This window comes from Lissotriton helveticus, chromosome 7, assembly GCF_964261635.1.
Source record: "Lissotriton helveticus chromosome 7, aLisHel1.1, whole genome shotgun sequence".
Lineage (NCBI taxonomy): Eukaryota > Metazoa > Chordata > Amphibia > Caudata > Salamandridae > Lissotriton > Lissotriton helveticus.
In genome coordinates, this window is record NC_136068.1 from 525,142,693 (window position 1) to 525,155,580 (window position 12,888).

The 12,888-nt window shown below is 44.4% G+C and overlaps 1 protein-coding gene across 4 annotated transcripts in view; it reads left to right on the plus strand.

Annotated features, from left to right (window-relative positions):
- LOC144768710 (serine protease 27-like) overlaps window positions 1–12,888 on the plus strand; it is a 415,681-nt gene that overhangs the window by 329,334 nt on the left and 73,459 nt on the right. For 2 of the 4 annotated variants that reach the window (XM_078652579.1, XM_078652578.1), the window contains exons 5-6: window positions 10,741–10,910; window positions 12,792–12,867. In XM_078652579.1, the coding sequence (XP_078508705.1) occupies window positions 10,741–10,910; window positions 12,792–12,867 (246 nt within the window). The remainder of the gene's footprint in view (window positions 1–10,740; window positions 10,911–12,791; window positions 12,868–12,888) is intronic. The other 2 variants (XM_078652580.1, XM_078652577.1) reach the window with 1 other exon arrangement.

Consider the following 12,888-nt stretch of genomic DNA (forward strand, 5'->3'; position numbering starts at 1 on the left):
TAATTGGTTGTTTCGCAGTTTTTTCACAAACTCACGGGCACTTCCAGACTACAAATAAGTCATCGATATAGCGACTCCACTGAATCACATTGTCTTGCCATTCTTGTGGAAAAAGCGACTGGACCACCGGCTCCTCCCACCAGCCCATATGCAAATTAGCATAGCTGGGCACGAAGCAGGTGCCCATCGCCATACCACACCGTTGATTATAAAGATCTTCATTAAAAATAAAAAATAAAATCCAAACATGTGGTAATCATGCATAGCAGCATTTGGGTATGGTGCCAGAATTTGGCTGGTCTCACTCCTAGAAAATACCTGACTGCATTCAGCCCGTCCTTGTGACGAATACTGGTGTACAAAGTCGTCACATCAATCGTCATTAAAAGAAAATTGGGTTCCCATGGCACGTCAGACATCTTGCGTAGGAAATCCCCCGTGTTTGGAAAACAATTTATTACTTTTTAATGAAGATCTTTATCATCAACTGTGTGGTAAGGCAATGGGCACCTGCTTCGCCCCCAGCTATGCTCATTTGCAAGTGGGCTGGTGGGAGGACCAGGTGATCCAGTCACTTTTTCCACAAGAATGCCAAGACAATGTGATTCAGTGGAGTCGCTATATTGATGCACAGCGGGTGTACCACCCGTGTGGCAAAGGCACATATGTGGTTAAAGAAGCATGCCATAACATTGCATTCCATTCCAATGCATACTAATACTAGGCACACTGCAACAGTAGAGTAGGTGTTTCATAGCGGAGACGTTGATATCACTATTCCACTTCAGTGAGTGCAACCCAAAACTAACCTTTTCACCCGAAACCCAACCGTAAACCTTGGAATCCCTTTTTGAGCCCCCAATATCACACCCCAATTTTCATATTCTACCACAAATGCACACCCCAATTTCCAAATTTTACCCTAAAACATACCCCAATTACCAAATTTTACCGCAAAACACACCTCAATTTCCATATTTTACCCCAAAACACACAGCAATTTTCATATTTTACATCTGAAACCCAGACCCACCTGAAAAACTTTAAATGACCCCATTACTTACCTCACAATGCGTTGTAATCAAATGCGATGTAAAGGCACCTGCATTGTCAAAGTTGCTTGTTAACGATGTACTGCCTGTGTTGTAATGGTTATCTTCAGTGCCAATGGCAACCCACAGGCTATGCCGTTTACGTCCATCTGCCCCTGTACCGCGCTCAGCACCAAGGAGCCTTCCTCTAGGACACCCCACCACTAGAACGACAAACAACCCCTTTGCCATCAAAACTGGACGTCACCTCGCCTGCCAGGACCAACCTCTGCTCCGGACCGGACATCACCATCGCCATCACTGAAGTCTGCAGTACCTCCGTAAGGAGCACCCCGACCATCAAGGAGGAGGCATTACCATCACCTACAGAAGCACACTGTGACTGGCCATGTACTCTAATGAGCCAAGTGTGACCATGGAGCTCTTCAACTCCCAGATCCGGTCCAAGCCCAAGCACATCCTCTGCAGCACCGTCATGTGTAGGTCCCCCGGGCCATGGCCCCTCATACTTCAATACCATTGTAGACCTCATTGCACCCCAGGGTCTCCAATCGACCAGCAACATCTTACTTGGTGAACTCAAGTTCCACCTGGACAACCCCTGTGACCAGGACACCACTCCTTCATGGGGAAGGTACCCTACATCAGGCGCAAGCAGCAGGTCACCTCAACAAGCCACTTAGCAGGACACATGGTCAAGAATGTCACCTCCACCAGCAGGAACTTCAACTACAGCCACAACAGTGGACTCTCCTGGACCGCCCATCATTGGTAACATCACATCTTCACCTTACCCACCGGACACCACCGTCATCATAGCATCCCCTTGCAGCTGGATCTAGTTAACTCCCTCCGCACCAACTAAATTCCATTGCTTCCAAACAATGACACCGCAGCACGCAACCCCCTCAGATGGATCTCCAACAGTGCCAACATTCGGGCATCCCTCATGAACGGCCTTCCGCCTGCCTGATTGCAGGTGTGAGGGTGAAGCAGTGCCACAGGGATAGACTGGCCCCATGCATTGCTGCAATTGCGTCATGGTTGTGACACGACTGCAGCAATGAGCGACTTTAGCGCAAACAGATACGTCAGGATTCCTGACGTATCTGTCATTGCTGGCACCATGGAGTGCTGTCCAGTGAATACAGCACATCCATGCTGTCGCAAGAAGGGCGTAGTGAGAAGTGTTGCAATGCTGTCTTGTCGTAGCGCTGCAATACTTTTCATTACTGAGGACCAGGAATGCGCACTATCTCATTGATGGACCGCATTCCTGCACTGTGGTTTTGTCACAGCGCAGCACTGCAACAGTGCTTGCAGCGCTGTCTAGCACCAAAACCTGCTGAGATGTGGCCCCAAGTGTTATCCCCATTTTTAGGACCAGCTATTTTCTGGTCTTTAGTTACTGGCTCTAACTCCAGTTAGAGCCAGGTTTTTTGGTCTTCAGAAGTTCAACATTAAAAAAGTCAAATCACATAGGCCCACTCTCTTGTTATTTTCTTATTTTCCTTGCTCTGACTGTTGCTACTAAAAAGCTGGCGATATTACAAATTTACCAAGGGCTTCTCAGCATCTGCAGATATGTTAGGGCCAGTCTAACCTGCAGGAAACCTTTGTCCTTTAGGATTGGGAAAAAAAAACGCTTGTGAATAAGCAAATAATAGTCACAAAACAGGATAAAGTGCAAGGTATCCTGCCTGAAAAAACTCTTGCAAGAGCAGGGTCCCAAATACTCTATCTTACTCCAGCCCAAGGGTTCAGCCAATAGAAAATGTAAACAGTTAAATCTCAATCTCGTCAGGAGAAACCGGTGTTGAGGCTTAGTAACTATATCCAGATAGGGCTCCATAAAGTAAGTGGTTTTTAAGAGCTGATGAGCACAGACAGTGGGTTTCAGTAGTTCCGTGGCCTTTCTTTCTTCGGACGCTAAGCATAAAAATAAGGTCTTAGCCCACACCAGATCTTTTTTGCATATTATTTCTGGGTTGTCAAATACTTCTGGGTGACCTAACAGCTTTGCTGTGCTTTTCACATGTCTCAGCCATAGTATACTTCTAGCCCTGTCTAGTGCAATACAGTCTTGTATGATCTCTTGGTTTAACACTAATTCTGAATTTGACCAGATTGAGACCCATTTAAGAAGAGGGGACATTCTGATCAAATTAGCCACATAACCAATACTCACTTCTTGATGGATTATATACGAAGGTATGGATTGGGGGACTGAGAGCAAACTTCTTAAAAATGTATTTCCCAAGGTTTGGAGCCCAAATTTCAGAACCGTAGTTAATAATGGTAAGACTCTTAGCTTTATTTATATTTAACATTGCCTGCACAGGCTTGGCACCCAGCCTCCAAGCAAAATCGAGTACCGCACCTGTGGATCTTGCCATAGCATTTCTCTTCGCTCTCCTTCGCGGAGCCCATGAGCACCTGTCATCAAATAAAACACCCAAATACGGGAATGTAGTAACCCTAGTTATTTCATTTTTGTCACAGCAGTATGTTTTGGGTTTTCTTAGCTTCATTCCCATACTCATGGTGTGTGATTTGGAAAAGTTTACATTTAGGTTCAGTGAGACCATAAAGTTGGCAAACCAGGTCAACAAGTGCTGGAGCCCCACTGCTCTGCGTGCCAATAGGGCAGCGTCATCTGTATAAAGTAATGCAGGGATCAATCAATTCCCCACACAAGGAATATCCTTGGTGGCTCCACCCAGGGCCAAATGTAGGTTATTGTTATAAAGGGTGAATAACAAAGGAGCCAGAATACAGCCCTGTCGGACCCCTCTTATGATATCTATCTTCTGCGTTAAGTTACCCTTTTGATCAAACCTTACCACTGCTGAGAGATCCCTATGCAGATCAGACAAGAAATACACAATGTTTTTATCCATGCCCATTGCAAGCAACAAGTCTCAGAGCTTGGATCTATTCACTCGGTCAAAGGTTGAGGATAGATCCATGAAAGCGAGATGAAGTGTCATTTTCTTAGCTATTGTATATTTCCCTATTAAGAGATAGGTTAAGGCACTGATCCAAGGTGCCTCTGTCTTACTTAAAGCCATATTGAAGGTTTGACAGGACATCACGTTCATTCATCCATCCAGTTAATTTGATGAGAACCACTCTCCCCAACACCTTAACCGTAGAATCAATCAACGATATTGGCCTGTAGCACCTTGGATCCTCTCTTTCGCCTTTTTTAAAGACTCAGACAATAACTGATATTGACCAGGATTTGGCAGTCCTTGTTGGCATACCTTATTTAAAACGTTTGCCAGTATCTTTGACCATAAAATAGTATCTGCCATAAAAAGGTCGACGGGGACCCCATCCGGGCCCAGTGATTTATTACAAGTCATTTGGGCTATAGCCACAGCCACTTCTTGTTCTGAAAAATGTATGCTACATGCTACAGCTACACACGTGGGGCCTATGTTTGCCTGATCAGACTGGTCACCATAGATGTGTTTAAAATGATTACACCAGAGCACCTCTGAAATATTGCACTTAATAGTGTTACCCCCATGACCAGAGAAAAAAGGTCTGTAGAAGATATCCCACAATTTCGTGCTATTCGTAATCACGTAAACAGACAACAGTTTGTCCCAGGCTTCTTTTTTAATTTCCAATGTACGTATACGCAGTGTCTGCTTATACTCTATCCTTGCCGCATCTATTGAATTTCTATCCTGGGGTTTTTGTTTCAGGGCACATAATAATTCTGATGGGCAGCTGTACAGTTATGATCAAACCACCTCTCTCCCTTGTGAATACCATCCTTATTAGGTAGGGAGAGGGCACTAGCTGGCTGCTTACAAATCCTGTCGAAAGCTGCGGCAATCACCACTCCCTGTGTCTTGACATATGGCTATCTCATTTCCTACAATATTTAACAGATCATTTAAAAAAAAGTTCTAGTACCACCTTGTCCCATTTCAATCTATGACCTTGATCCCTGGTTTTTATTATAAGGTCTGGGGCCATAATCTCCACAACATCTGTAGTCTTTAAACACCCTCATAAACGGATGTAAATAGGGTTATGGTCACTAAAATGTGACCCTTGCACAGCATAGTCGGAGACAAGGGGAGTTACAGTTGTACTAACAAATATATAGTCAACAGTAGAGAACAAACCCAGCCCTTAAAAGAGGGAATACCCACACCATCTACTGCCGTATTTGTGAGAACCAACCCAAAATCAGCTAAAACGTCCTCTAAATATCCCCCTTGGGTGGAATGTTCAAAATGGGTCTCTAGGTTACAACCTGGACTAAGTTTATCAAAGACCTGACACTTTTTGTTACACAAATAAAATGAATGTTAAAATCACCAAGTAAAATAATCAGAAACCGGGTAACCTGCTTCTCCCTATATAGGTCTAAAAAGGGATTTAGGCTGCATAAGTGTCCGTTTATAGATAATCTCGACCACTAAAACAATTTGCAGACACTGTATCTAGTTTACAATGGCTGCCCCTCACTTGTAATCACTTTTAAGGAAATCAGTGGTAATAAGCTGCTCCTCGCCTGCAGCCCACGGTCGCGCGGCCTCCATGTAAGTTGTATAACCATTCAGCAAAAATGTGTTTAAATGTCATGACCTCTAGTATGTTTTTAATACAGGTAGTCAAGTCCTCTTTGAGGGTCCCAAGAAAAGTCTCAAGGTGCATTTGAATGGAGTTTTCAACAACAGTAGCAAGATGAGCTTTGGCCCAGGCTTCTATACCCAAGGCTCCTCTACTCCCCGCCCCACACTGAGGGTCAACAGTATATGTCCCCGACTTCAAACCCTTTCTCCATGGTCTCTTGTTCATGCCACGGGACCCTGAACAGTGGGCAAAATGTCTTGTGGTACCCCAATAGAGTCACCATCTTCCACCTCAAAGTCTAAATCAGTAATAGCACCATGTAATTCAGGTCGCACAATCACACTGGGGGTCTCTCTGGGGGTATTGTGTAAGTTCTCATCATCGTGTCTTGGACCTCCCCCTAATCCCAGCTGCTCCTCCACATCGTGAATTTCCTCATTTAGCACCCCCATGGCTGTCGTCAAATATGAAATATTGGAGTCACAATTTCTGGGGACATTTGCTCAGACTTTTCTCCCAAAAGAATTAGAGGGTAATTTTTGCTTACCCATGATGAATTGCTGATGAAAGAGGGCAGGCCCAGTCCAGTCTCTGCCAGTCACTGACAGGCGCAGATGTGCTGGCCCTTGGCCTGGGCGTGACCTTGAAACGCCTGCATACGTCCTGCACTGCGGGATCCCTCAGGAGCTTTTAAAGGCACCTCCAGACACGTGGAGTTGGCGTTGGTGGCAGCTGTTTGCCGCAAGGAGCCAGGGACATGTAGTCCTGTCCCGCTCCCCAACAGTATACCAGCAGTGGCGGTAACAAGTTTACGGGCTTCCTGTGCTGGGGAAGCCTTCAGGAGCTTTTAAAGGTGCCTCCGGGCGCGTGGAGTCGGCGTCGGTGGCGGCAGTATGCCGCAAAGGAGCCTGGGACATCTAGTCCTGTCCCGCTCCCCTACAGGATACCGGTAGTGGTGGCAACAAGCTTACGGGCTTCCCAAACTGCCGGAACCCTCAGGAGCTTTTAAAGGCACCTCCGGGCACGTGGAGTCAGCGTTGGTGGCGGCTGTGTGCAGCAAAGGCGCCTGGGATGTGTAGTCCTGTCCCGCACCCCAACATGACACGGGCAGTGGTGGCAACAAGTTTACGGGCTTTGATTACATGTATTTATGTGGCTATTTACACAAAGCTGATTCCCAAGTGTCCTAATAACAGCACAACAATGCCTATACATGCACACTATGAGTGGCACTAATATTTCCAGAATGGGGCCACTCAGTAGATCTTTGCTCAGTGTCACCCAATTTATTCATAATAGTCCATTGGTTTTCACATCACACCTATACTCAGTTGTTTTTAAGTTTCTTTTAAAAGACCCTTACAGCTACTGTCTGTGCAAAATAGCTTTTAAAGAGGAAGAATCACACTTTGTGGCTAGCTGTTAGAAAAGTTGATCCACGTGTTTGGCAGCGATGCTTCAGGTTCGGTGTTGATGCTGTTGTTGACGGAGATGTGAGGACTTCACCTGAAGAGGATAGCATAGTGGTTGTTCTGAAGGCAGAGCAGAGGATCTGATCCATGCTGAAGCACTGCGATGCATCAGTTCTGGTCCCCACAACCATGGTGATGAGCCGGTTCCGATCTGCAATGTGTTGAGGATGCGTCTGTGCTGACCATCAAAGGCGGCAATGTGTTGGTTCCATCTCCAAAGACGGGACGGGTTGAACAAGCACTTTATGCTAACTTCCAAGTTCAGTGCAGACTCACAAAGGGCAGAGTCCAGGTGCAAAAGAGGATAGTTGGAAGTCTTTTTTATCCTCCAGTCTTCAATGAGGAGCCAAGCCTGAAAGCCCTTGGAGTCACTCTGAGTTCAAGGGATGGAGGCCCAGTCCTTCTCAGTCAAGCCAGATAGGCAGCAGTCAGCATGTCAGCATAGAAAGAAAGCAATTCTTACAGAACAGCGGGCAGCTGAGTGGCAGTCCTTCAGCAGCACTGCCATCCTGCTTCCTGGCAGAGTCTTCACAGGTCCAGGAGTGTACTGAAGAGGTAGGATCAGAAGTCCAGTTCTTATAACCAGTGGTGCATTTGAAATGGGGGAGACTTCAAAGAAGGGCTTTGAAGTACACAGAGTTCCTACCTTCCTGCTCTAACTCCAGATTCACTACAGGGGGGTATGCAGCCCTTCTGTGTGGGGACAGGACTCCGCTTATTCAGGTGTAAGTGTGAGGTTGTTTTCAACTCTTCCCTCACATCCTCCTAGGATGGTCCATTAAATCACACCTAAGCTCCAATTGTGTGTGGCTGTCTAGAGGGAATGCACAAAGCCCAGCTGTCAACCACCCCAGACATATATTGGAGATAATTTGCAGGCACACACGGCTAAAAGCAGAAAAATGCCATCTTTCTAAAGTTGTAATGATAAATGTAACTTTACCAGTAAAGATGACTTATCATTATAAATCCATTGGCACTAAACATTACAGCTCTGCCTCCTTCTAATTGGGAATTACAGCTATTTAAGCATTATGAGGAATCCCCAATGTTAAACTATGGGAGGAACAGGCCTCATAGTCGAGAATGTGGGAGTTTTTCAATACCAGGACATGTAAAACTTTAAAGTACATGGCCAACCTTTTAATTACACGACACCCTGCCCAAATGGGCTATCTAGGGCCTAATTTAGGGGTGCGTTATATGTAATAAAAGGTGTGTGTAAGGCTTGAAGGGGGTTTTAAATGGCAAGTTGCATTGTAAACTGCACACACAGGCTTTGCAGTGGCAGGCCAGAGACTTGTTTAAAGGGCTACCTAAGTGGCTAGCTTAATCAGTGCTTAAGGCCCACTAGTGGCATTTAATTTACAGACCCTGGCCACCTACAATTTAGCCATCAACAAATACAACCAATGCCTAAAAGACACAAAATGAGGTGCCCTGGCAGATCGCATCAAGGGTAGCTCCAACCACAGAAAGAAACTCTTCAGCATCATCAGAGAGTTTTCCTGCTTACCAGCTACTGAGAACACAATCTTTCCTTCCCAGGAAATCTGTGTCACCCCGGCAGGCTATTTCTACAACAAGATATCCACCATAAACAGTAATTTTCGAACCCAACCCACAGACATCTACAACCTCCTCACACCAACAGACATCACCCACAATCCACTCACCGCATGGGAATAACTCACCACACAGAGCACCAGAGCCACCATGAATTCCATCCATTCTGAAGCACTCAGTGACCCCTACCCCCTATACTTCTTCAACCTCCGGAGCAAAAAAATCAGCTGTGAACTCAAGTTCATTCTCAATGCATCCATCACCACCGCCACCTTCCCTGACCGATGGAAACACACAGAGGTCAGACCCCTCCTCAAGAAACCCTCTGCCAACCCCAAAGAACTCAAAAATTGCCACCCCATCTCTCAGCTCCCCTTCTGCAGCAGAGTCTTTGAGAAGGTCATCAACCGCCAACTCACCGGACACATAGATATAACCAACCTGCTGGACATGTCCCAATACGGTTTCCACGCCAACCACAGCACTGTGAAAACTCTGATCACTGCCACAGACAACATCATAACCCTCCTTGACAGGAAGATAGAGCGGTCCTGAGCGCACAATACTTTATCCCACCACACTCTCATTAAGAGACTCCACCACATGGAGATCCAGGGAGATGCCCTCAAAAGGATCTCATCCTTCCTCACAAGCTAAACCCAGAGAATGCGCCTACTACCCTTCACTTTGAAACTGAAGATCACCATCTGCGGCGTCCCTACAGGTTCATGCCTCAGCCCTACCCTGCTCAACACTTACTTGATATAGCTGGTCAACATTGTCAGAACCCATGACCTCAATAACATATTCTACGCTATTGACACCTAGCTCATCCTCTCATGCTCAGAAGACCCCTCCACCCATAGAACCAACTTCCACAACTGTATTACGAGCGTTGCCGACTAGATCAAGACCATCTGCCTGAAGCCTAATATGGAGAAGATGGAAGTGCAGATTTTTGGGAATAACATCATGTCGTGGAACAGCACCTGGTGGCTCTCCAAACTTGGACCCACACCTAGAACGACATACCTCACAAGGAACCATGGCTTCATCCTGGACAAAAAACACCTTAAAATGCCAGGTCCACATAGTTTTCTCCATCGGCTCCCACACCCTCTGCATGCTCCGATACATCTTCAAATGGCTTCCCGTCAGCACCAGGAAAACCGTCACTCAAGCCCTAGTCACTAGCTGCCTGGACAATGGCAATGTGCTCTAAGCATGAATCACCAACCAACTCTTGAGAGACTCTAAACGATACAGGGTTCAGCTGCCAGGCTTATTCACAGCCTCCCCAAATGGACCCAGATGACTTCAGGAACCTACACTGGCTTCTCATCCACAAAATATGCCAATTGAAGATGCTGACACATGCCTAAAAGTCCCTCCATGACCAAGGACCAGCTTACATCAACCACTGCCTGAACTTCCACCAACCCTCCAGATACCTGCGCTCTGCCTCCCTCACTTTTAACACACTACCCACATCCACTAAAGCTACAGTGAAGGACGAGCCTTCTCCTACCTCACTGCCAAGTCCCAGGTTCACCTTTCCATTAACCTATGAACACCATCCACTCTCCCGAAATCCAGAAACAGACACCTGGCTTCCCAGCATGAATCTAGCCATGGTCTACAAATCTGAGTTGATTGATTGATTGACATGTAGTGCACCTTACTAGAGACTAATAGGAAAATTCAATATGCCAATTGTGTATAATCCAATCAATCCATGTTTAAGAGAGTGGGCACAAGCCCTTTAACACTGGTTACCAGTGGTATAGTGCACAGAGTCCTAAGACCTACAAAAACGATATGAGAACAGTTTGATGGAAAATGTTTGGGGGAAGACCACCCTAAGGCTAACAGGTCTAACACCAACATATAAACAAGCCTTCTGGATACACATGTGGATTTTGAGGCTATCAAATCAGCCTTTGTGGCTCTTAAATATAGCTCATGGGAAACTTTTGATGCATGTCTGTTGTGGTTACATCAGCAGATTTTTTAGAATGAATCTTATATAAATTATTGGTTTGTTTCCACAGCCCCACTTTTATATCCAATGACAATGCAAGAAGTAATGGTTCCTCTCATTGACCAGCCAACCTGCGATTATCTCTATCACAAAGGGTCATCTGTGAGCTCCATGAAACCTATAATCCTCAGCGACATGATATGTGCCGGCTATGTGAATGGTGGAAAAGACTCTTGCCAGGTGAGTGACTTTGAAGTATTAGTTGAACTGTTTCCCATGAAGGAGCATGTAACCAAGAATGTGTGATGATGAGTAAACTGATGGTGGTCTGACCATGCCTTATACAGTATAAGATATCCTCTGCTGTTCCTTAATCAACAGTTTGAGTCACTTATGATTTCATTATCTTCTAAAAGAACTACTTGGTCACTTGCAATAACCTTATAATGTATGTTAGCCCTGGAGGTGGATATAGGGACCTGGGCATCCATTCAGAGCACTGCGAATACTGACATATTTTCGAGGGACAAAGGGGTCTATTAGTATGGCGGTCAGAAAATCACTTCGATCGCCATGGTAGCGGGAATACCATTGGTCCAATTAGTATGCTCCGCAGTCGAAATCCAACCGCGGCAGTCGGATCACAGCAGTTAACATTGCAATGTCCAAAAAAGCATGTCCTGCAGTCCCTGCACTGTCTGGCAGGCACTGCACAGTGCCTGCCACCTGGCACCAGGACATGTAGTCACCCACTCACCCCCAACACATTGGGGTCCGCAATGGACCCCCGGAGACATTCTCTGCATGCCTTTCCATGGCAGTCCCACCGCTGCGGAAAGGCTGGCTACCGCTGGCATCACAATCGTGCCAGCGGTGCTTGACCCTGATCTGCCACAATTGTAGCGGTCCTGCTCCGCATGCCAGGCAAGCAGGTGGACTGCAACTGGCAGAAAAGTGGCGGGTGGAAAATCACACCGCTGCGGTCAGGACCACAATGCTAATCGGACAGACGGTTTTCAGGGTTTCGCGGGCGGATGTCCGCCGCCGGTCCGACGGTAGCTACCGCCAGTCCGGCGGCATCCATCCGCCCGCCATCCTAAAAGACCCTAATATATCGGCCTACAGTTATTTTAACACAAATATATCGACAACATTAATATCAACACTATATACTTAATTAAGAAAACACTAAAATATCGAAACAATAATATCGCACATCATATACATCGATATCAAAAATATCGTAGACATATTTATCAATTTCCAAAATATCGCACATTGATTAAAAACATACAGTACGTACAAAATATCAAACACAAACATATCAACCACACAAATATTGTTATTTTAAATATATTGACTGTACAAAACTAAAGAAAACATTAAAATTAAACTGCATAAATGCAAATAAATACCTAAACATATATTACAAATCAAATTAATTTGAACACACATTTTTTCAAACAAAAATAACATAACAACAAATTAAAATATATAATATACTATTAACACCATTTATACATATGAACTTTCATAATATAAAATCCATTTCTTCCATTTCACATATATAACCTAACATATAAAAAAATCTTTAAACATAAATACAAAAAAAAACCTAACTCAATTAGAAATATATAAATGAACCAATAGAAACACACAAGTTTAAAACTACCAATACAATTAAACTAACAATATACTAAACACTATGTAAACTGGCAAACCTAACTCTTATTTCTCACCTCAAATGAAGAAAGCTAAAGAAGGAGAAACTACCGAAAAAAAGATCAACATACAAAAACTACAAAAAATCTACCAAAAGTAAGTAAACTAAAATATACTAAATAACACTAAAAGTAAAACTCTTTAAACAATAACATACAAACTTAAAAAACAAATGTTATATGTATTCTATTTCATATTTCCATTACAGAAAACTCTAAAGAAAAAAATCAAACTACAGAAAACACCATAGAAATATATAACTGACAAAGTAAGTATTTTCAAAAATGCATTAAAGAATGCTGTAAAACACCCACCCAAACCCAAAACCCATCCCAAAAATCCTCCCCACATACATTTTTTGTAAAACAAATAATAAAAGAAACTTGCTTTTTATTTCAGACAAATAAACTACAGAAGAACATTTCACACCTAAAGAATAAAAAACGTCAATTTCAACAACATAAAGACAAACTTTGTAAGTATACTTTAAAAAAAT